General features: G+C 39.4%; 1 protein-coding gene across 1 annotated transcript in view; it reads left to right on the plus strand.

Moving 5' to 3' along the window:
• Positions 1 to 3,905: 3,905 nt before the first annotated feature.
• The window catches only part of SLMAP (sarcolemma associated protein), a 79,790-nt gene continuing 58,429 nt past the window's right edge, over positions 3,906 to 25,266 (plus strand). Inside the window, exons 1-2 of the mRNA XM_030956402.1 lie at positions 3,906 to 3,978; positions 4,083 to 5,441. Coding sequence (XP_030812262.1) covers positions 5,244 to 5,441 — 198 coding nt within the window. The 5' untranslated portion in view covers positions 3,906 to 3,978; positions 4,083 to 5,243. The remainder of the gene's footprint in view (positions 3,979 to 4,082; positions 5,442 to 25,266) is intronic.

Consider the following 25,266-nt stretch of genomic DNA (forward strand, 5'->3'; position numbering starts at 1 on the left):
AGAACTGCATAAACATCATCTGCTCATCTCATCTTCCACTCCATCCCCCGCCTCGAGATTTCAGTTTAAAGCAGTATTTTATTTGTATTTGAAAATTATATTTGGTCCAATAAATACATTCAATTAAACAAATAAACACACACACACAAAAGTCATAATTACTTTTAAAGCATCTTTTCCATTTTTCAAACAGACACAGAAAACATCAGACATTTCAAAAAATCAATATTAATATTGACTGTTAAATTGATATATTAATAGAAAAGCAAATAAGAGCTGGTCACATGATGACTATGGTCTGCTAAAATGATAAAGCAGTGAAAATGCCAGATATTTCAACCTGCCTGATTTAATTTGAAATGAAAAAAAAAAAAAAAAAGTAAAATTAGCTATATATTAGCACATGTATTAATGGTATGCATGTTACATTATACTTATGTATATATACCAAATACATGTATTATCAACATACTATGCAATGTACATTGTATATATAAACAGATAGGATATACAGCACATAATAAATAATAGATTTTAAATCATTGTATAAAACACTCATATTTATTATATAATCTAAATTGAACAGTATATTCAGTATATGCTCACTACATATATTACATAATGTAAATGTTATGTTGGTAAGACACTAATTTGTATACTGGATACAAGTATCCTTTTTTAATGCAAATCAGAAATAGGAGCAGAGAAGGATCTGAAAGAAAATTGAATAAATGGAGAACCTACCTGACAAGAGAAGATTAAACTGGTAGAATTGCTTATTCTTTCAAAATTAATGCCAAAAGATAATGCAATTGTTCTTTACATAACCAGTCAGAGAGTTAAAAGACCACAAACAGAAAATAAGTCTGAAACTAAAGAACTAAAGAAGCACTAAAATAAAAATGTGTAACCCCTTTACTAAATCTGGGGTGATAATTAGAACCAATTTTTTTAACAGTGGAGAAAACTTCTCTGAAACATTTGCTTACTTTTGACAGCTTGGTTCAGAATGTTTCAGAAGCCAAAATCTAGATGTTTTGCAGATATGCACATGATCTATCACAGCTGCATTTCATCCTCCTGAAACAGACATCAGCTCTTTAGGGGATAAATGTGACAGTGACAGCCGCCTAAAGTGCTCCCTTTCCCTTATCCAAGATGGCTACGGAGCAGGCTCCTTCTGCCCTCAGCTATGATGGCTATCATAACATTTTCATGGACTTCCTGCCCAGAAAAAGGAGGGACACAGTTGGCTCCTGCTGCCCTTAACTAACATGGCTGCGAGGTGCTTGCCCGCTTCACCTGTGTGACAGCGCTCGCAGAAACGAAGCAGGAGCCGGAGCTGACACTTCCCTCCTCCTCCTCCCCTTTCTCCTCCTCCTCCGAGCACAGCACAGCAGCCAAGCACTTCACACACAACTCCTCACCCACCTGTTGCTTTCCACAGTTCTGGGATGGACACTTTCTTGTAAGCAGCAGACACCTCATAAAATACCCATACAATAATTGTATCCTCATTTCAGAATGCAACTGCTTTCTGTAGTTTCATCTTAGCCTTTGACTCTGCCCCTGGTAACTTCTGAACTCATCAGGCAATTTGAAATAGGAGCTGAAAAGCCTGAGGGATAACTACACCCACGCAGCTCCACTGAGAGCTGGCACTCATGCAGAGAAGGAAGGGTCAGATTAATGTCCTGGATGAGCAGTGGGTACAGCTCAGCTGTTACATGAGCCATTTGGCAGTGCCAAAGAGAACTAGAAAGGCAAATATCACTGCCACCTACTTTTCTCATACCATTGCGTGAGCCTGTCCCAGTGGGATTTCTCCAGGGGATGAAGGGTTCAGGAAAACATAATATGCCAGTGGCTTACAGTTTAAATGACAGTTATATTATTATGTTATGTTATTATAAATACTTAGAACATCAGAGAAATGTATCCACTGCTCAGTTTATTATTTTACCTGATTCTCTTAGGTCCCGTAGATGGTAATGGATCTTTTTCATCTCTAAGTTTACTTCCAGTCTCCTTTCTCCATTAAACATGCACAGAAAAAAAAATATTTTCAGAAACATTCTTTTCATTCCAACACCTGTAGTACCCTTTGTCCCCACTTTTTACACTTTGCAATTCCAAAGTGCTCTCAATTATTTCTACTTTTGCAACTCATTCCTTCAAATGTAACTCCTAAAGGACCTAAATTTATTCTCACTTTCTCCATCTTCTTTTTATACCTTTCCTTCTCCCTTTGATTAGTTACGGCACCTTGTATGCTGTAAGCAACAGCCACACAGAATTTCCACTCATTAAAATAATTAGTAAGAGCAAATTATGATTATATTTATCAGAGTAGTACAATCTCATAAGCTGATGAAAGCCATGAAGTGACGTGCCAGATTGTTTTCCCCTGTCGGGAGAATTAAAACTACGGATAAACACTTCTAAACATTCCACCTATCAGTTGTTTGTTTTTGTCTTCACAAAATCAGACTTGTCTTTAATCTTGGATTTCATTTCTCTGTTTCCAACACAGATGCTACAGCCTGGTTTTGCTGTTGTTTTCTCACTGGATTGTTGGAAAAAACTAGTCTGTTATGAATCAACCTCTGTTCCCCAAATCACAATGCAGTCAAAAAGAAAGGGAAAAAAAATGAAGACAGCCCTGAGATTTTACTGTGCTACAACGAAGAACATACCAATCATACTTTGTGTCATACACTGCACGGCCTTACCTTGACTGCTGCTTTTCCCCTCATCCACTGCTGAAGTGCCTGGCCCAGCTGCACTCCTGTCCTCCATGGCTGCCAGCTCTTTCTGCCATCTCCCATATCCCTAATCCTAACACCCTGTCACTGGGTAATTATAGTGCTGGCATGACCCCAACATCTATCTTACATCAACAATTCCCACTTGTTTGCTTTACGGGGAATGACGGAATTAAAAATGTATTTGGACTGGAGAGACTCGTTCAACACCAGACGACCTTGACAAGTGACCTTTCCTTGGTTTCCAGAAAACAGGCATAAATATGACCTTGGATGATGCTCCATGGCGTACTGAAGGAAGACACAGCAGTGTCCCCACCTCAGTCCTGTCCCTGCAGCCACTGCTCCAGGAGTCCCCCTGCTCCAGCTGCCAACCTGCAATAAGACATGGCAAACACAGCCAGCATTGCTCTGGCCCCAGGACACATCAAACCACACCGCGCCTCCCCAGGTTTTAAACTTGGATCATGAAACGACCAGACGTGCACAGGGAAAGCAGCAGCATGTTCAGGAGACTCCTGCAGAATCACATGCAAGCTCTGCTGAGAACGTGTCATCCCAGCTCCTCCTCTGAGCTCCACCCTTTCACAGAATCAAAATATTCTGAGTTGGAATCAGATCATCGAGTTCAACTCCTGGCCCTGCACAGGGTGCCCAGGGAATTACACCGTGCGCCTGACAGCGCTGTCCAAAAGCTTTGTGAACTGGCAGTCCTGGGGCCATGACCACTTCCCTGAGGAGCCTATTCCAGTGCTCGACCACCCTGTGCGTGAAAAGCCTTCTCCCAAAATCCAACCTAACCCTCTCCTGACACAACTTCGGGCCATTCCCTCCCCCTTATTTATAAGGGCTGACGGGCCCCGCTCGCCCCCTCCCTCCCAGAGCTGAGAACAGCGAGGGCAAAGCGATGGCACGGGGCCGAACTCACCTCAGCGACCTGCCCCGTGCTAGCACGTCCCAGCCGTGCCCCTCCGGGTGAACACCGGCCCCTGTCCCCTCACCCCTCTCTCCTCCCGGCCTAACCCGCCGCCCCCTCCCGCGCGCCCGGAGCGGGGCGTGACCCGCCCGTGCCGCAGCCTCATCGCACGCAAGGCGCATGCGCGAGGGCAGCCGGTGCGCACGCTGCCCGTCCCCGGCCCCGCCCCGCCCCGGCCCCGCCGCCGCGGCCACACCGGGAAGGGCTCCAGGCGCTATGGCGGCGGCTGCGCGCAAGGTAAGGGGGGAGCGGGGCGCGTCCCGTGCCGCCCGCGGGGCCGAGGAGACGCGGGGGGACGCGCTGAGGGAGGCGCCTGACCCGGTTTGTTTTGGGCCCCGCAGGTTGGAGGAAACTTCCCGCGGCCGGTGGCCTCCTGAGCTGCAGAGAGACCGAGCGGGAGCGCCCGGGCCCGGCCGCCAGGCCTCTCCCGCCGCCGGGGCAGCGGAGCCGCACTGGGCGGGCGGAGAGCGCGGGGGTGCGCAGCGGGCCCGCCTCATGCGCAGTCACCTGCGGAGGGGCTGAGCGGAGCCGCCGCCGCCGCGCCCCGCGCCGGGGGCTCCTGGCGAGCACTTCCCGGGGCAGCCCCTGCTGCCCGGCCCTGCGGAGCCGCCGCCGAGGGACGCACAACGACCCCGCCGCCGGCCGGAACCACCGCCGGGGAGCGACCTGTCAGGGCACCTCGCAGGCCGGCCCCGAGAACCCTTCCCACGCGCTGGTTTGTCCCCGGGAGAAGGCGAGTTGGGAGCCTCTCCATGCCTTATCAAGTTCCTTATCTGAGCGGCTCCCAGAAGCTGTAGAACAGTTCAGCTTTATCTGGTGTAAGGGAGAAAAACAGTGTAGCTCTCGCACTCCATCCTGTATCGAGGACCACCTATTCTGCTGGGGTTTATCACATGAAGATGGTGAAATGCGGATTGCTGGGTGAACCATTAGGTCCCTGTTGTGGAACGAGGGCTTTGTATTCGCCTTCCAGTTCCTGATCTGTGCCGTGTGTGAGAGGACGCTAATCTTTCTCCTTCATCCCCCTTCCCTAAACCTTTCCTTGCTTCCATGTTGCATTGGTCAGACTTTTGGTCAGTGTTGTTTACGGAAGGAGGGGGGAAGAAGGCAGTTGAGGTTACAAACAAAAGTACTTGTATGACTCATCTACTTGGATTTAAGACATTGTATCATTCTTTCACGGGGCCTTTGCTTCTTTCTGAAGGAATCAGATGCTTTTTCCTATTCTTCCAGAGGAGGATGGATTGAAAGTTGTACGTTTTAGACTTTTCTTGGGCCACTGCTGATATTATTAAAAGACATAATGGGACTGTTTCACTGGATTATTGCCAGAATTAGTTTACACACTGAAACAATGAGTTGTTAGGCCTCTCATATGATAATATTTGTCCTGCTTTAAGATAAAGTTGCTGTGGAGGTGTTTTTAAAATTGCGGAGGACAGTCTGCATCAGAAGAGGCTCTCTTCATCTCTGGTTGGTGTGGCAACCACAATCTGTCCTCGATGCCTTCAGCCTTGGCCATCTTCACTTGCCGCCCGAACTCCCACCCGTTTCAGGAGCGTCATGTCTACCTGGACGAGCCTGTCAAGATCGGCCGCTCGGTGGCTCGCTGCCGGCCAGCCCAGAACAATGCCACCTTTGACTGCAAGGTGCTCTCCAGGAACCATGCTCTGGTCTGGTTTGATCACAAGACAGGCAAGGTAAGATGTTCGTGTAAAAACACTGAAACTGCACATTTGTTTCAGCAAGTCCCTGTAGATTGTGGATCACTCTGGTTTTGCTGTCATAAATGTGGTTGCATAGGGCAGGAGTAAGATTTGTGATAAAGCAGTAACTTTCCAGGTAAGTTGGTAATTTCTTACTAAGCAGAAACTTTGAATATTAGGAAAAGTATATGAAACTAACAGTTGAAAAAGGTTAGTTGAAAGGCTTGCATGTGTCTTATTTATTACTGGACATAGGTGATTTTGAGGTGAGACATGCAAATGTGAAAGCATATTGTATCAATATAGTAGTGTCATAGTATTTTTTTCAAACGCAGAGAAATTACTTTTTTATCGGTGTGTGAAAATTGTTCGTGAGGAGCATTGAAAAATGGATTTTAAAAAGATACTGTTCTTGTTTGGCAGTCTTCCTACTTGTCCTTTTGAAATTTTGTGGAGTATTTTGTTTGGTTCTGATAGGAGGTTTATTACTGGCAACAGGAGTGTAATGGGTGGCATTCATGATATAGTCTTATTGTTAATGAAAATGGTCTTAAAATACATCCTGTGTTCTTAACTGTTCCTCTCTCAAGTCTGGCAGTCTTGTTAAGCAAAATTGAGGGGTCCTGTAGTGCATGTTTTGTCCACTAGGGATTGAACTGGGACAAGTAAAGTTGTTTTACTTAATGACTGTCAAGTTAATTTTAAAAATCCAGCGAAAAATTAACAAAGGGCAGACTGCAGTTGCTCAGCACTCTATTCTTTTTCTGACTATATTGATATTATGCTCTAGAATTTAACATGTTCTAAGTCAGCTGGTTTTTAGCTTCACACCAAGTCCTTCTGTGAAATGCAGTCAGTGTAGCTCTGGATTTTAAGAATAATACGGTCTGTAACTCATGCAGATTTTTTCAGTAGTATGACACAGCATGAGGAGCAGTACAACGCAGTCAAAGTTCTTAAACCTTCCATTGTTAGCTATCCTGTATTATGCAATACTTGGACATGATGGGACAAGACAAGCATTTAATTTCTTAAGGCTGGATTATTGCTTTCAAGTTACCGGCAGGTAATTGTGCAAACTGCTATCTGTATTAAACGTTTAATTAAGCATCTTGCTTTGGCTCTATTGTGTATGTGATATTCATTCTTGGATTCTAGAAAACTTAAGTGCTTGAAATACTTTCAGTATAGTCTTTAACCTTTCTTGTTTGATTCAACAAAGTAAAATCTTCCAATTTATTGTGCTGTTTTTAAATTAGAAAGCATTATGCATATAGCTTTTTATCAACATTTCTTACAACTTACCAAGACTTTAAGACCCCCATGTGCTCTATTATGGTTACAAATATGATCTGTCATTTTCAAGATGGTTAATTTGAGAAAGCACTGAGTGTTGAGCAAGTCTAACTGATAGACAAGCTTCAAAAACAATCGGCTATGAGGATTTTTGTTTGTTTTGAATTTCAGTTAGCTGTGCCTTCTCTAATATAGGTAAAAAATTGTATGCTTACTCATTTATCTGTTTAAAAATAGCAACTTAGTAGTAGTAATTAAAAGGATTGTATTTAATAGTTCTTGAGATAATGTCATGTGATGATTTGACAGAGGTCTGGTGAAAATTGCCAAGGTGGGCATCTGTAGCCATAGTAAACAACTAAAGAACGGGTTTGTGATGATGCCCTGGAATCCACTCCTATTGCATGTTCTGTGTGGTGTTGTGAAAGGTTTAAAGCACAGGTATAGCAGTGAGGAGAATTTCAGATTTGTGCTTGTTTGTTGGATGTGTGGACTGGCTTTTGATCTGGTTGAGTATCTGAATGGTAAATTGTGAGACGGTGGGGTGGGGGAAATGCGCCATTAGAGATAATAGGTATCAAATGCTGTTGTGAAAAGGTAGTTAGAAGATACTGATAAATACAGGCTTGATCTTGAATCACAAGAACTACTTAAAAAAATTCTGTGGTGCTTTCAAAATGCAAAGAAAAACAGGCCAGAACATTTACGTGCAGCAACATCAATTATCATTGTTTACATAACTGCTAATAAGCACATCTCATTTAGGAAATTGTCATTATCCTATCAATGACCTATATATAAACCTGCACAAATTCTCTTTGTCACAGTATTTGTAAACATTTCTTAGACTCTTACATATAGGACATTCATAAATTCTGTATTTTTTGAAAGGTAAAAGACCTTCAAATGTTAATTTAATAATGAGAAAAACCTTCAGCTATTTCAAAATAGTTTGTTAATGATCTGGGACTACAGTTTCATAAGTTGTGGACTTTGGCAATACCAGTTTCGGGCATTGCCAGTCACTCAGTCCAGGCTCTGTTGCCCCTTGAGCTGCCTTTCAGTCATACTTTATTACTCTTTTTTTTTTCCCCATGTGGGCTTGGAGTTTTATTTTGTTTATTGAATCATGTGAGTGATCCTGTTTACTACATAGCCTGTAAACAATTTTGTCAGTATTATCTGTAAATAGGGGTAGAACCTGAAGAGAGGGAGCATTAGTAAGCTATGTCAAGGAAAGTAGTACAGAATTTTTTTCCTAAGGCAGAGGAAGGTATAAGCTGAAATGTGTTGCATAAGTAGACCAAGCTGAAGATAACATGTTACTTACAATTGAAAGATGTGAATGTTTATTTTGTATAAAGGCATTTTAATTATGCATGGAAAAAGTTATTTGCCCAGGGAGATAATGTCTATGTAACACCAGCATTATTAAGGTTGAAAATAGAGTGAGTTTTCAAGATCACCAATATGTAGCAATTAAAAGGTACTTAAAGCTGGATTTGCTTTTTAAAATATTTTAAACATAGTATGTGATCCTAAATATATGTATGATAAAGGTGGAAGGAGATGGTGGTGGGATTATCTGTATTTAGACTTTTTCTGTACATAGTAATATTTTTGAAGATAACTGGTGCAATGCCTCTTCCTTCCTGTGTTTGTAGATATAGCATAATAACTCCTAGTTAACTAGTGGATTTTTCATGAAGTGATAACATTAGAATATTATAATTAGAATTCATTTTAGTTTTATTTTTTTTTTCAGTAATTGCAAGTTAATGAATCTGGGTTTTTTTAGAGGTGCCTGAAAAAGTGACTCACTAGATACGGAGGAAGTAGATGCTGTGCTAAGCATGGAGTGTTCCAAAAAGTGTGAATCAAAGCAAAAGAAAAAGTGGGCTATACTTCAGAAAATCTAAATGTGTTCAGCTCAAATCACTGCATATGAGAAGAGACCCTTTAAAATAGTGTAACTGAAATAATCTTAAACTTGTTTTTTTCGGTTTTGTTTTCATTTCTAAAAATAAGCAAGTGGAAGACCTTTGAGAATTTGTATGTGACTTCCAGGCTGAAATGCTTCTGACAGATGGAGAAGCTTTTAGTAGAAACCTGAAGCTTCCAAACAGATATCCAGGCTTTCAAAATCTGGAATTATTCAGTCCCTGACGTTGTTGTGAGTTGCTATTATAAGTACCTCTTATAGGGAATTCATTGCCACAGTTTACCAAAGAAACTGTGAAAAATAAAGTATTTTCTTACATAAAAAGCACCCCAAAGAACTGGTCATTTTTAATAACTGAAAAAAAAGTGTAGGCACAAGTTGATGTGTTAATGGTAGCTAATGCTATTGTTTTAATTTAATTCAGAGTGGATGTGAATTGAATTGAGCACATTCATATCTTCGTGATGGAAATGCTAAGTACTATATTGAAATCCATAGTCCCCATAATAGTAAATGAAATTTGTTAGAGCTGTGCATTATGGCTTCTAGTCTTAAAATATGGGACATAAAAATACTGCAAAATACTTAAAGAAAACAAAACAGATTTCCTCTCCCCCCCACCTCCCCAAAAAAAAAAAATTCAAGAAGAAAACCCAAACCCAACCAATCATAGCAAACCCCAACAACTCAAACCAGCCAGCCCAAAGGTAGGGCCAGTTTAACGTGATCTGAAGGACACAGTGCAGTTTCCTCTGGTCTGTTTGGGAAGACCCCAGGCCTGGGAGTCTTGCTGTGGTGGGGGTGAGCTGATCTGCTGAAGGGCAGGGCTGCCCCCAACACAGACCTGCTGTGCCGAGTGAACGGGCAGGCAGGGGCCTCAGGACAAACACAGGGCTGCCCTTGGAAAGGAAGAACCCCTTGCAGCTTATTGGACCCTGTCTGGCATACTGCATTTCATTTTGGACCACTAATGCAACAAATACATTGACAAACAGGAGTTGAGATTAGATAGTCTTATTTTGCTGTATTGTACTAGGGAGTAAAGTAAATTGATATGAAAGGAAGCAAACCAAATTAGTAAAGAGGAAATATGTTACTCACTTAACATTACATAAAATGTTTTGTGGATATCAAGAACTTGGCATGATTCAGGAAAGCACAGAACATTTTCTTTGGATGGTCTGTTTGTTCAGAAGTATTTTAGTAAATTTGTCTTAAAAAACTAAGCGGGATATGAAGAATGGTATTTGGAATTGCAGGGTTTTGGTGGGAAGTTTTTTTTCCTTCTGCTTCCAGTAGAGAATCCTGTGTGATACTCTGGCCTGTTTAGTGCTGATCTGTGTAAAGTGTGTTTAGTTTCCCATCTATCAGTAGCACTTATATTGATAGATACCATGTCTGTTATTTGTTTTTTCCTCTATTATATTTTTTTGACTTTCTGTTAGGATTGTTGTCCGAGAGATGAACAGATGTTTTATTTTTCAGTACTCTTGATGTTGCTGTGTGCTTACAGTCTGCAGTGGAGACACTGTCTTCAAAACATTGAATATTTATTCCAAGTGCCCTGGAGGACTGACCTGGGATTTGCCGTAATGCACTGAGGTGAAACTCCAGTGCTTAGGTGCCTCTGGTAAGACGGTGATGTCAGGCAGCCCTCACATACACCTGTTAATATTTTTATGTAAGTGCTTTTCACCCTGAATGAACCATCCAATTTTATACTGATATGATCATGAGAATAGTATGGGGTAGGGAGCTCTTGCTTTTGACCAAGTTCAGCCTCATGGTTTTAGGAGCTGGTGTAGGAGTGCAGGCAGCCATTTATAGTAGAGGTAAGGCAGTGCTGACAAGGATTTCCCTGCAGAGATACCATCTAGAGTCACTGCTGCAGAGTTAATACTGTAATTCTTGGAGCTGATCCATTGCAGTCATGCTGCATCTATCCTGAGCCAGGAACACCAACACATTGATTAGGCTTTAAAAACAAACAAAAATCCCTTTCGTATTTGCAATGAATTTTTACAAACCTCAAATGAATCAGGTTACTTAGCTGGAATGAAGGCCAGTAAATGTGTTTTCCTTAGATCTCTTATGGGGTGGTTTGGGTTTGCTCCTGGTCCCAGGCTTAAAAATGCAAAACCTTGCTTCCCTACATTTTTATTATATAAAGTTGTTCTTGATTTTTACTTTTTTATATGTTAGTTGGGCAATCCAGTGATCATTTGCAGATGTATTTACATGGCACTGGAGAAATACTTTGATTTGGCTCTATCTTCTCATTTTTCTTAATGTGACAGCCTCATTTGCTTATTTATCTCATGAAAGTAATTGAATTTATGTATGCTGTAAAGGGCCGTGTGGGTGAGGAGTGTCCATGTCACTGTGCTACTTTGGCTATTTTGATTTGAGTCTGATCTAGCTAAAATTCTGCAAAATGTGTCGATACCTACTCAGCTGTTTTGTTGCATTTTGGATTTTGTCGTTTCTTTTAACAGATAACATAAAGTGAAAATGATGAGTGTTTTTGGAACCAGGACAGTGAAAAGGAAGCAAGAATGCTGTCTCCATCCCTACAGCTAGCAATTTTACACTCTATTGCTACTAAATTATATGGCTATTTGTTGTCTCTGGATTTTCTTTTGAATCACATCAATACTTGCTTCTTGTTAATGTTCACTTGCAGAGAGGTTGGATTATCCAAGAGCTCTGAATTTTGTTAGATCTTGCTGTGACCATGCTTTAATTTTCCCAACTTGTCTGTCTTTCCAGAAATGTTTCTGCTTGTGGCAGAATTTTTGGAAAAAGGCTCAGCATTGTCACATTTTTGTTGAATATAGACAAGTGTTTTTTCCGTCTGCTCTAGGAAGTGGGAACATCAGGCAGAGAGATGGGCTGGACTATACCCATCTTGCAAGAAGACATATCTCTGCCAGAGGTCCAGAACAGTTTCCTCCTTGAAAAGGAAAATCATTGTGCTGGAGCCAGACAATTAATTGGATACAATTTTCCTGTTGTGTTGTACCAGACTTGTGTGTGATTGAGCAATGCCTTAGAGTTTATTTCAGTCTTGAGAAAGTATAAATAAATGATGAACTTCCAGCAGGCTTATAATAGAAAGTCCAAAATCCTGTAGTAGCACTGTAGTTGAGTGGAAAAACACAGAAAATGCTAGCAGGAGTTTGACCTTTTTTTCCCCCCTTTCTTTACTTTGGTAAAAAATAAACATAAAAAGTTCAGGGATTAGTCAAGGGTAGTTTAGGGCATGAGGAATTTATAAGATCCTTGCAGAGCTAAGGAACATTACGGTATTGATAGTTGAACTGTGGTGTGTAGTGAAGGGAAATATATGCTATTCATAGAACTTTTAGGTTATAAAACATTAACCAACCATTGGAAAGAATTGACAGTTAGATGGGCTCAATTGCAAATGTCCTAATAGTGTAGAATCTGAGAACTTCTAAATAAATACAAAAAATAGTAACAGTGTTGTGCTACATTAAAGTAAGTTTTTCCCCAGTAGGAATATCTTTAGTTTTAGTTTTTACATGATAATTCAAATGTCTTGAAAATATTTATTACAGAAAGTCTTCAATACAGAAAGCATGCAATGTCTCACATATATATATATAAAACATATATAAGAACAGAAGGGTGATCTTTTGCTCTTGTGTTAAGATAGTATTGAACAGAAACCTAAGAATTAACTTATTAGTGCTGAATATTCTCATAATTACACTTGTAGTATTTCTTACATAAAAATAAAATGAATGCAAGAGCTTAAGATGGAAGAGTTATGGCTGCATGTAAGCATGTATTGAGTAATACCCTTTTTAAAGGAAAGAATAGAAATGTTATGTTTCAAATCCAGAATGGAAAGCTCTTTAATGGGCCAGATAGATATTTGTACAGCAAGTTCTTTTGAAGACATTTGGTACTGGCTGCTGCTATCTGCATATGTCATTAGTCTTATCTGATACGGAAGTTTTTGCTCTTAAATGGAACTTTTCCAGAGTTGTTCCTTTTTTGGAAGTGGAGTGAGCTGAAGTTTAAACCTTGATTTGTTTAAAACTTACTCTTGGCCATAGTATCAATGTTCTGTAAGTGTTTTTTTTTGTTTGTTTAACTCCACCCCAGCAGAGTTTGATGATTATGCCTTGCTTATTGGTTTTGGTTTGTTTTTTTTTAAATTGGTTTTCTTGAAGTGTAATGCTTAATTATATAGGTAGAAGCCAGATCTCTTGGTTCTGAAAAGCTGAGCATTTAGCCTGCCTACCTTTTTGCCTTTTAATATCCTGGTGACCTTTCCCAGTAAGTCGTGGCACAATTAACTGTCATTCTCTCCTTTTTCTCGCTGTTAGCTGCGATAGTTAAGCCAGAACTTAGGGGCAATAGAATTGCAAATCAGTTTCTGTAGTATTACTTGTGATTTTATTCTGCCAATTGCTGGGTTTTGCACTTTTGCCTACTGTTTCCAGGTACTTGAAGAATCTGAAAGCTTTCAGGAGGCGCAATGAATTATTTGTAATTCGTCATGTTTTGAACTCGGTTATTTAAAAAATAAGCTTTGTTTTTTATATCTGATTGTGAAAGAATCCATTCTGCAACCAAGTTATTTTTGCAGGTCTGTGATCTCTGTAGGTAACTCCTTGTTGTATTCTTATCATTACAGGGATTCCTCTTGCTGGATGCCAGAGGAATTTTTAAGGTTATGTCAATATTAACACATACTCTTAAGGGACAAAGAATAAGTTTGATGAAGTTCCTTTGTTTCGATGGATTCCAGAACTTTAGGTCATTAAATAGGGTGGTAGCTACTTTGAGTGAGGTTACAATACTGTGAACAAGGGCAGCAAATCCTATGACATAGATCAACTGGCATAACTAAGGTTGGTGTGTACCTCAGGAGATTGTCCAGTCCCATCTGCTGGTCCACAGCAGGTCTAATGAATTGAGGTTGTTGTGGACTTGGAAGAGAATTTTGTGTACAGAATTAATCCCTACTAGGAAATAAGCTTCTGAGGTCAGTGGCAGGCATATTAGCTGGTAGATTAGCCTGTGTTGCTGTTATCTTATGTTAGTAACTTCCAGTGTATGTATGTATAGTTAAAATTTAGTATTAGGCTTACTTGGAGTACTCCTTGTGTAGTGTAACTTAAAATTAGTACCAAAATGTGTCAGGTAAATTTAAAACGCATTTCTGGAGGAAAAGAAGCACTAAATGAATGACATAAGAATGTTCCTAATTCCATAAGGGTGGAAATAATACAACACTTTCACTTATAGTTGTCAACCACTACTTCCTTTTTAACAACTCAAAGGGGAAATTTTTTTTTTGGTCTTCTCTTTAAGGACCTTTTGTAGACGGCATATTCCATCACTTGTAAGAGAAAGCCAGGAATACAAATTGTTATGGAAAGGGTATATTTGTTTTTGCAATCTCCGTAGCTATTCGATGTTAGGTAAAGCTGCTGGTTGTGCTACTTAAGCAGAGCTTTGGTAGGTATATAAATATTGTCAGTGACAGTGAAGGCCAGTGATTTGGTCTATGAACAGAGCCCTTCCTATGTAATTAGGGGAATAAGTGATAGGCTGCTATTTATATTAATAATATGTTACCTATAACACAGAAAGGCATGTGGATGTTCTAAGTCTATTTGAATGCTCTTTACCCATGGCGTCATTCTGATCGTTGGTTACATTTATGAATGACTCTTAATTAGAAAGTTAAAAGTATGTGTGCTGTGTTTAGATAACTTCTAACTTGCACATAAACAGAGAAGAAAATGTTTCTGGAGTTTTTGTACTTGAACAAATGCATTGCATCAGCACACAAGGACAACCTTCCTTTCAAAGTGCATGTTTTGATCCTGAATCTCTCTGTACACATGCTGCCTCACTGACTGAGACCAGCACAGATTGTACATCCATCCTGTGGCAGCATATTGCTTCCTGATCAATTTAATACAGATCTACATTTTAGCTGCAGATTGACCTTCCCTGACCCCGTGTTCCAGAAGTGGGCTTGGAAAGGGTTAGGTTAGCAAAACACTGCTTTCCTTTCACTGAGCCACTCTGGGACATCCAGATTGCATTTCTGGGGGCTCCACAGCTCACCCTCTTCTGGGATTTTGTTTGCTTCACAGATCAGTGTGAATGTGCCTGCAGTTGAATAATTTTGTACACAGATGTGCAGGTAAGAGGGTTTTTTTTGGTCTCCTCTGGTTATCAAATGTAAGGGTGCTCATTTTCCTTCCTTTTTTTCCCATGCAGCTTAATGTTGAGCCTTCAGAGGATAAGTGTTGCTGAATAAATTTTAGATGATGATCTGAGTTTTATAAACTAATACTAAAGGATCTTCATGACTATTATTCTTTATTTTGGGATCTGTAACTTGTAATCTCTTTGATGTATGTTATGGTTTAAACTTGCTGTATGCATTTTGGTTTATAATTGGTGTTTTGTAAATAATTGCTTTGTAATATCCTTTAAAGCCTTTTATGAAGATGTAGTTTTGAGTCTAATGTTAGGGTACCTGTAATCTTGCAACATGATTTCAGTGGCTGGATCTGCTTGCTGGTGCTATGCCTCAAATCTAGAAAGTATGTTAAACCATTCTGCTTTCAATATTGCTTCAGACAGTTATTATACAGGTGAGCAAAGCTCAGTGGAGACTATGCTGTTTTGTCCAGACCAAAACTTTTCAGACAGTAGAAGGATTTTAAGAAATAATAAGTGCTTGGTTATAATTGTAGACATTTGGAAGAGGTAATTTTTTTCAACTGCTACACTCATGCTGAGGTGTCCCAAGTATTCTTTTTCATGGGACCGTTGTAGCGGCAGGATTTTAAAATGTGAATTTGTGATCATATATGGACAGAAAATGTTTTAACCTTGAAGTTTAATTGTTTACAGACACAGTCAACATGCATTTTTATTTCAAAACTGGTTATATTTAATATATAAAATTATGTTTAATATTTTTATTTAATGGTGAGATAGTGGTGACATAGAAAAGAAGAAAAGAGGCAAATCAGCTTTCTAGGTATAGTCTCTTCTATCTGAAAACAAGTCGTGACTTCTGGAAAGTTCTGCTTGAATTTACAAATAATGTGGTAAAAAAGTCACAAGAAAAATAAATTTTGGAACTTAGGAAGGGGCCAACTTTTTTTTTTTTAATATTAGCAGTGACAGTATAATTGCTAGGACACGAAAAAGGACTTTACTGAGTATACTGAATCAAATATGAAGAATGGATCAACTCAGTCTTTTTTGTTATTTTTGACCCATATAACTCCTGCTCTGGGCTTTCCTTTCCATAAAGCTGGAGATGATACAGTGAATGGACAGGACCAACCTGTTGCTGATCAGAGAGTCACAGAATGGTCTGGGTTGGGAGGGACCTTAAAGATCATCTCATTCCAACACCCATGCCGTGGGCAGGGACACCTCCCACTAGACCAGGCTGCTCAGAGTGCCCGCCAGCATGGCCTTGAACAGTTCCAGGGATGGGGCATCTTCCAGTTGTTTTGGGTTTTTTTCCCCCATCATTGTTCCTTTCTTGGTATTTTTTAACTTCATTTTGCTCATTAAGTACTAGCATAGTAGTAATAGTAGTAGTTATTATTATTATATTCCAAAGCAGAAGAATTTCTGTCAGTGCTTTTAATACTTCTTGGTGAAATGTCCCATTTCAGTAGAAGAAAAGCACACCAGCAATAAATGACTACAAATCACAGAGGTATTAGGTGCACTACATTTGCTCAAACAGGAGTGCACTTTTATCAGTTGTGTCCATGGGCAGGTCTGAGGGCCATCTCAGCAGGGTTCTTTTGGCTTGTCCATATGCTGTGTAGACTTAGGCTGGTGGAGGTGAACTCATTATTTCCCTCATGCATTGCATTTCTGAGCATTTGAAAGAGTAGGAGCTATACTTGCCTTTTTAATGCAGCCTTTGAAGTATGAGCGTTGTTTGCTGGCATCTTAAAAGAGGGAGGAGAAGGTTTATCTTCTTTGATAAACAAACCTTTGGAAAGAGCTCTGTGACCTTGCTTGAAGAAGGATTATGATGACAGGAATGTCTTGTATATTTATTTTATATAATCACAAGTGGTAAATTCAGTTAAATGTGGCTTGTTTACCGTGTAAAACACTTAGATACCTGCCTGCACTTGAGGCATAGTAGAGTATTATTATTTAAATGTCTGAATTATGATAATTTACGTACTCGTTTAACATGCTAGCAGTGTATGAAGCCAAACTTAAAAGTTTTGAGAACATTATCATTTAAATAACTTCAGTTGTTTAGTTTTTTTCAAGTATTCGAGCTTTAGATTCTGGAGAATAGACATGGATGACAGTTCTTTATAAAGGTGTTAACAGGTTTTTTCTGCTTGGGTAGAACTGTTAAAGGTGTCCTATAACAGAAAGCCTGCATGACTTGCATCTTCCCACAATACTAATGAGAAATTGCATTTTGAAAACTGTGGTGGAATACAGAGGCTTTGTTATTTGCTGCAAATCTCAGAGCTGCAATTCAGAGAGAACTCTTGCTTTTCAGTTTCAGTTCCACTCTTTTGCAGGATTTTGTTGCAATTCAAAAGGTACATTTTTCACTATCAATTTGTGTTTCTCCATGGTTTCTAGTACCTTTGACAGAACAACTAAAGCAAATAGCACAGAGCAAAATCTTGTCAGCTTACACTGTGCAGTGAAAATGAATTTTAGAAAATCCAAGGTCACTGAACCTACATGTTTCTGAAAATGTTGGTGGTAACACTCACTTAGAGCATGATGCTCTTGCCACCATTAGGGCAGTAATCTAATTGAACAGGAATAGTGAAATGGAATAGGCAGCAAAAAAGCACAGTGAACCCCAACATCAGAGTAGGGTGTTTCTTGTTTCCATTAGCTGATCCTCTTGAGACCTAAAGCCTCTGTAGCAGGGAGTTCTTTTCTGTATTGTGTTTTTGTGAAATGCTGGGTAGTAACTTCCTTTCATTTTTAATGTATGTATATTACCATTAGAAAATATGATACTTCAGGTTGGAATTAAATTTCCCTTTATTTTTTCTGGTTGAGAAGGTGAAAAACAAAATGTTCTGCAAAATACTGTTCTTGGGAAAGTATTTGACAAAACTGAAGAAATAAGAACAAATCTATGGGAGAAAAGGTTATGGGTACACAGAATATTTCTAAACAAGTTGTCAGATGCCAGGTGAGCTCTTCTGTATAACTGGTCCATCATTCATCCTATCCTCAACATGTTGATTCTCACACTTGGGCCACTCTTAAAACAACTGAAATTAGACTTCAGCTCTCTTGTCTGTCCTCTGTAATGTCAGTGCTGTCTTCCCTCAGTCTTTGGGATGAAAAGAATTGCAGATTTTTAAGAGTTACCTTTTTTTTACAGTGCCTCCCCATTGAAGTCTATAAGTAATCCCAACTGCTGCCTTCCTCTTCCTATCTCTTTCTGCAAAGTGCAAACCACAGTGGTAAAATTCCAGCTTTGTGAGCCTTGCCTTCCTCTCATGTCCACGTGGATTTGAGCAGTGTATGGTGATGGAGCAGCCAGGCGTGAGTCAATTTAGGGGCTGGACAGAGGGGAGAGAGGAAAGGCTGGAAGAAACTTTTCTTCTTCTGTTTCTCATTCTTTCTAAATACAAGCAACCAGTTCTCAGGTCACTTTCTGTGGTTTGAGCTGGTAACCATGGAGGGTGGCCTTCAGATGCTCAGGTGCTGTGAGGGCAGGAAGCACATCTGTGTGGTCAGTTTGGAGAACTGGTGAGATAAACTTTGTACCAGCACTGAGGCTATGCTGGGGATAGACAATTGGGTGAGAAGAGCACTGAAGATACCAGGGAGTTTGCATGGGAAATTCTACAAGGATGGATAGAGACAAGGGGATCAGTGTTACAAGTGAATCAAGTGATGCAGAAGGGAATATTGAAACTGAAGAGCAATCGAAGTCACAATTGCACACTCTAGATTGCAAGTTGTGCTTTAAAAAAAAAAAAAAGAAAAACCAACAGGAAACATGTATTGCTACTTCTCCTTTTTAAATGTACTTGTACTATTAGGAACAGGTGCCCAAAGAGCAGAGTTCTCTGCTATGGAAAAATGATCACAAACATTACAATTATCATTTAAGGTAACAAAGCTTTTTATTGGTGATTTTCTGTGTTATGCTGTTTGAATATTTAGTTTTTAAAAAATGCTTACTTCTCTCAGGTTCTATTAAAATATTCTTAGCATGTTGGAAAGAGCCATTGTTACGAGCAGTGCAGGAATGGCAGTTGTAAGGAGCTGTATTTGTAGTGAAGTAAAGTATTTCCAGAGCAGATAGATATTTTTATTTTTTTATTGAACTAGTCATGTAGTTGGAAGATGGGTCATCTTCCATGAAAGATTTTAGGAAAAATAGTTTCAGTTCCTTATATAAAACTGTTCTTAGTGAGGAGTGTGCTGTCTCTCTGCCATATTTGAGACACTTACTGTTGAGCACTTCACCTGTTTTTAATTGTGAGTTGTTAATGAGAGCATTCCCTATTAGAGTTCACTAGGTGGTTTTGGTTGAAGTTGAAATAGCAGCATGGAAATGTTTGTCATTTGTGTGCTTCTGGTCCTGTGTGAAGTTTTATAGTTATTCTTGTCTAACTGACAAAGAAATAAATGTTTTGCATTCTATCAAAAAGTCCACTGTAAGAATACTTGTGTTGTAATTTATTGTGGAATATTGCTGTCAAGTGACTTACTTTCTGTAGATTATTATTAATTTTCTCTTAAAGTAATTAGTGAAAAATGCATTAATAATTTGCATATTGGCTATTGTATGAGTGACTGATAAAATCTAGAAGGACCTACTGAAATTTAAAGAATTTATATTTGAAAATTAGTTTATTCAAAATATTTAGGTATTCATAAAATAGTTAGGAATAAAGATTTAACTTCAGTTGGTTTAAAGTACTTTTAGAATAGTAGCTGTGTGAGTTCTCTTGGGATTTTTCTCTGGTTGTTACTCTGAACTATTGATGTTTGCACAATTTTGTTTACTAGTTTGCTGTTTCTGGTATTTAAGTTTTCAAGCTAAACCTTTCAAAGGGAAGTGAAGAAAACAGCAAGGTTCCTGATGTGCCTGTTAAGAAACACTGAGGTTGAGAAACAGGTGGCAGAAAGCTGCTGGGTGGTGGTTGATGATCGTGTGTCGGGCTTTGCATTGGCTCTGCTTGGCACTACATGAGTGGATGGTATTGGAAGTCTGGGGACGCTCAGCTACTGAGTCTGAAGGTTGGCAGGTCCATCCAGTGTGTGCAGTCAGGAGGTAGATAAGCTGCTCAAGTTGTCCAGTTTTGAATGAAGTGTGAAAAGTATAACCTAACAAGGTAAATTAGGCACCTTTGTTAAGAGCACATGTTTATTTTATCAGACTTGAACTAATTTTAAGAGACAGAGAAGCAAGTAAATATATTAAAAATGCACTTTGTCCCATGAGAGGTTAAGAATTAAATATACTTCTAGTTCAGAATTTTAGCCCCCCTCCCCCCTCTTTGTTTTTAAGGTACCTTGTTGAATGTTGAAGGAGTGCAGGATATTCTGTGGTGTTTTTCCAGTCCCTTGTGTGCTTTGCACGTGTTGCTGTTGCATGCAGGGAGGTGGCTGGTGTGCATCTCAGTTCCACCACGTGTCTGTGTTTTGTCTATTCCAAAAGAAACCAGAACATATAAACAGGGAGAGAGCTGGAGGTGTCCTGTGGTGCAACTCTTGAGGGGGGTGTTAGGGAGAAGCGCACGGCAGCCGTGCACTGCTCAGGGTGTGTTCCGTAATTGCTGAGATGTTACTGCTCCAGCATAGACCTGCTGTCAATGAGGGAACTTGGTGGGATGAAAACTATTTGAGATACAGAGAGAAGAAAGCAGGGAGCTGACTCCTGAACTTCCCTGGAAACCTAGATGGGAGATTGTGAGTGCAGTCAAGGAAGGTGCAGTGCAGTGCAGCCAAGAGATCTGTAAAGGCTTGGGGTGGTGTGCACGGTACTTTCCTGCTGCAGTCTGACATTTGAGAATGTCTGAAATACAGCTGCTTGCTCAGCCCTGAGGAGCTGCTGTCAGGTGGCAGCGGGAGGTGATTTTGAGATAAGCAGGAGAAAGACTAGCTTACTTCTGTCCAGGTCTGTGCTAGACAGACTAATTCCTGCCTACTAACCAGAGCTATGTGGAAAGGTACTTTCATGTGAGAGGGCCTTGCCTTTACTTGCTTCCTGTATCTCTTAGGTTTTGCAATTTTGGTGGAAATTCACATGAATTTGTGTATAAGCAATCAGGAGAGCTGTTACTGATCTATATGCAAATTTCATGTTCTGTTTCTGTTATAACAATAACATCTTAATTGTTTTAAGTCTGGCTGGGCAAACTTGTGTTTTTCCTGGTAAACACTTGAAAATTCATCTAACAGAAGTGTCACAGATTTGTTTGGCATTTTAAATTTTTTTTCTTTTATTAAATAGTGCAAAGCTGTAATAATCCAATGAAACATTCAACCAACCTGCATCATGTATTGTGTTTGATCTCCCTAGTATCTGCTTAAGACCCGAGTATACTACTTGGCTGCAGAAGAAAATATTTTTCCAAAAATTTTAAAAGAAGCAATAGGCACACACATGTTTCTCTTAAACTTGTGTTTAACCGTGTTGCTCTTAATGCTGCCAATTCCCAGTGGCCCAACCTATTTTCCTTTGAAATAAGCTTTGGATAGCATCTAATTCTAATTAAAGTTTATTAAAACTTTGTACTAATAGTAGACTAATTATAGGTAGTGTAAAAGTCTTGCTGATTTTCCTTTAATCAAAGTGTAATCTTGTCTACAGCTGTATTAAATTTAAGCTTAGATGTCAAACCTCTTGGAATGTCAAAGCTTATTACTTAACAGCAAACATGTTTTTTGTGGGAAGGCTGTGTTTGTACTGGGAGTGCAGTTTGAATGTTATGGGAACTTAATTTGAGGGCTCATCTGTTTCGGTGATGCACAGTACAGATCTTTTTTTCCGTGGAGTAGATGGGCCAGTGTAGATGGGACTGATTTCATGCACAGTACCAGTGCAGTGCCACTATTATTAAGTGTCATCATTTTTAATGACAAGCTTGCTGAGTTTTCTTCCATGCTGTTTGGACTATAAATTTTGAAATAATTCTTTAAATGTTTTTGTTTCGAGCTTCTAGTGTATGTCCTTCTGTCAGTTGGGGTTTTGGTCTTTAGTAAATGACTCATTTTCCTGGTTTGGTTTAGTTTTGGACCTTGTTTTCTGTTCTTCTAAGAGCATAGATAATGAATTGTAGCAGACTTTAATATATTAAATGTCAAGAATACATTTCAACAAAGGGTGATCTTTGTACAGAAAAAGACTGTTCTCAGAACAGAAATTTTTTAAAAATGCTGATTAGACACAGAAAAAATCTGCTGTTAATTCCATTTCCTGCAGCATATGGCCAATTTCTAGCTAGCTAATTTTTACCATTGATTAGGAAGTTCAATTTATATATTTAATGGGAAAAGCCTTTGACAGCATTCTGGTTTTACCTATGCTTGCTGATTCTGGGTAGAATTCCTGTAACTTGTATAATTTCAGCATCATGAACACTGAAGTTGAGAAACCTAATTTTAAAAATTGACAAGTATGAGAATTGTTAATGTGGATGTTCAAGTGCAGAAGTAGCTTGTCTGCTAAGCTTTAGACTGTAAAGATGAAATTAATAGTTTAGGCAACCCACAGAATATGTGGGTATATTCCTATAATTAATGGAAAATTCAGTATTTAAAAAAAACTTGAACAACCAAATCTTCATAAAATAAGCAGTGTTCAGCTGTAGTTTCTGCTCTTGCTCTGCTTTTTGTTGCATTGGTTTTGCATTACCCAGCCCGGGCAGTGTGTTATGTATCGTGGCCTTGCCCTCTAGTGGCTGCAACTCAGCTTTAAATAGGGAATGGAAAAGGCATTTTCGTGCTTAGGGAAGGGATTTGGAAAACTTTTTATGGTGGTTTAAAGAATTAAATTATCGGGGCTATTTCTTCTTAGACTGACAGTGTAGAACCTCTGATGCTAGAAAGACATTCTTTTTGTATTTTGAAAATTTTTGTCTGTGTTCTAGAGGAAAGTATGGCACATTTAGTACAAAAAATTGTTAAGCTTGATAATGACTTTTCAGAGGTCTGGGTGAGCACTCCCTCAGGCTTTTCAGCTGAAAGGGTGTGGGATTGCCAGCAGTACTTTGCAGTTCCCCTGCTCCTAATGCCCACTGGCAGATTGGTCACAGGCACTGATGTGTTCTGGGTGCATTTCTGTTGACAAAGAAATTAAGAGATTTGGGTTATTGGTAATTTTTTTTGTGTGTGTGTATTGCTTTTTATTTTTAGCTTGTCTGAAGAATCGCATTCACGGGTACAGGTGTTAGCAGTGTAACATCCTTGATGACCCTGATGGAAAATAGATAGGAAAAAGGCCAGCAAAATACTTCTGTCTGTGTAGAAAGCTGTACCCTGGCAAGTTTTGCCATGTTAGCAACCTGTCTAATCTGTAAATCCAATGTACCTTGCATGAGATTTTTGCCCTTGACTAAGACATGGGAATTGTGAGTCACCAGGTTTGATACCTCAGTTACCAGATCCTTGAACCCTTATCTGCCCTCTCCCCATCCCTCTGCTGGCCTGGTTCTGCCATGAACCTGTGAGGAGAAGGTTGCCCCTTGTTTTGAAGCCAGTAGGATGCAGGTAAAGACATGAACGATTCTGTAAGATTGCCTATCAAAAATCAGCTCATACTTTTTCTCCCATTGCTGGCTGACCCATCTCCATATGTGGATTTCTTAAGTTTAAAATAAATAATCTTTATTGTGTAATTGTTGGTCTCAAAGGAGCACTGGAATAAATCAGCCTATGTTCATGAATGCCAGTATTTAATTACTACTTGCTTTAAAAGTCCTGATCCAGGAATGCATTGCAAATAAATACAGGCTCCTCCCAGGATATTTTTCTCTCACTTTGTTGGAGGTATGGCTTGGCAGTGCCTTGAGTACAAATATTAAACTCCCAATTGTCAGATTTCTCCTCTGTGCTGGAAAATGAATTTTCCATCTTTGGATGGAGCTGCACCCTTCTCTTTTGGTGTTTGGTTTCCAGTTAATTGCATTTGCTCTCTGCATGGAATGCTGAAGTACAAACACAGAATGAAAATAAATTAAATTTAGTAATTTTTTTTTTTAAGGTTTGGTCTGCCCTTGATGCAGAGAAGTCTTTGGAAAAGCAAGGAGGAGCATACTGCTCTGGTGACCTGTTGTTTTCAGTATGAGGAGCTGTGTAGTGAACTCTCACTACACTCTATTTGGGTAATACTTGTGGTTTGGACCTCTTACAAAAATATCTTGTTTGACATGATTAAAACTGGTGTGGTGTCATTTGTACTAAGGCAGTTCCCTTCAGTTAGGATTTGTACTTTTGCATCTTTATTGGCTGTTTTGAATTTATATCACAGTGGCTTTAAGTTTATCCTCAGCATGGGCATTTTAGCTGTAGTTTAGCAATGTGCTGAACATTCTCCTTGTGACACTTGTGCTGTGTGAATTAATAGTTCAGGAGCAGATGATGGTAGAAAGCAAGCCAGCATTGCTTTGTGCAAAGGGGAGGTGAATTAACTAGGCCTGCTGCAGATGTTTCTTTAAAAAAAAAAAAGTACTGTAGTGATATTAGACAAGTCCTTTCAAATGGACTATGTCCCTTAATAAAAGACAGGCAGGAACTTTCTTAAATTTTTCAGGATATTTTGAGAGGTTTTACATTAATAGAGATAATACCAAACCCCCCCTGCATTGCATTTAGAGGTATCTGTGAAATCTGATATGGGTTTTTTTTTTTATTTGAACGTGTGATCACTGGGAGTTTTCTCTGCCATAAACCAGCAGCAGTATGGAATTAATGATAGGTAAATACAGTGCCTTGTGTGGAAGGAGTAGAAATGAGAAATAGTTTGAAATAGTTTCAACAACTCCCTTTACTCTCTAAGTTGTAAAGTCAGCATGTGAAAAGTGATTCTTCTGTGCCGGAGTAGAGGAGCTTTGATGTAATGATTAACTAATTCAGCAATTTAGCAGTGAGTTGCAAGACAATTAAGAAGCTTTTGCAGTTCTGCACCTGCCTTGAAACATCGGGTTGTGTTGGGAGTTGGAGTTTCCTGATAAATGAAGGAGCTGCCTCAGAACCTTTTGCTTTTGTATAAGTAGTTCTTCTCTTCTGGCAGGGTACCTGGTAATCTTGGCTTCTGTTGTGGTTTTTCTCCAATTTGCTTGCAAATGAAAATGTAATTGTTTGCTGATAGAAGTTCAGTAGTGCAATTTTCTTAAGGAAAACTTTCCTTTCAATTAATTTTTTGCTAGTGATTTAGTTGCCTCATTAGCTCGAGATTTTTGAGGAAGCAGAAACAATGGATGATGATGGTGTTGGATTTCTCACTCTAAGTATTTAGTATTTCAAGATTACTTTTTAAAAAATCTGGTTTTCATTTGTTCTTTTTCTGTAGTTTCTGGTTATTCTTCAGTGTTT

Source organism: Camarhynchus parvulus, chromosome 12 (assembly GCF_901933205.1).
Source record: "Camarhynchus parvulus chromosome 12, STF_HiC, whole genome shotgun sequence".
Classification (NCBI taxonomy): Eukaryota; Metazoa; Chordata; class Aves; order Passeriformes; family Thraupidae; genus Camarhynchus; species Camarhynchus parvulus.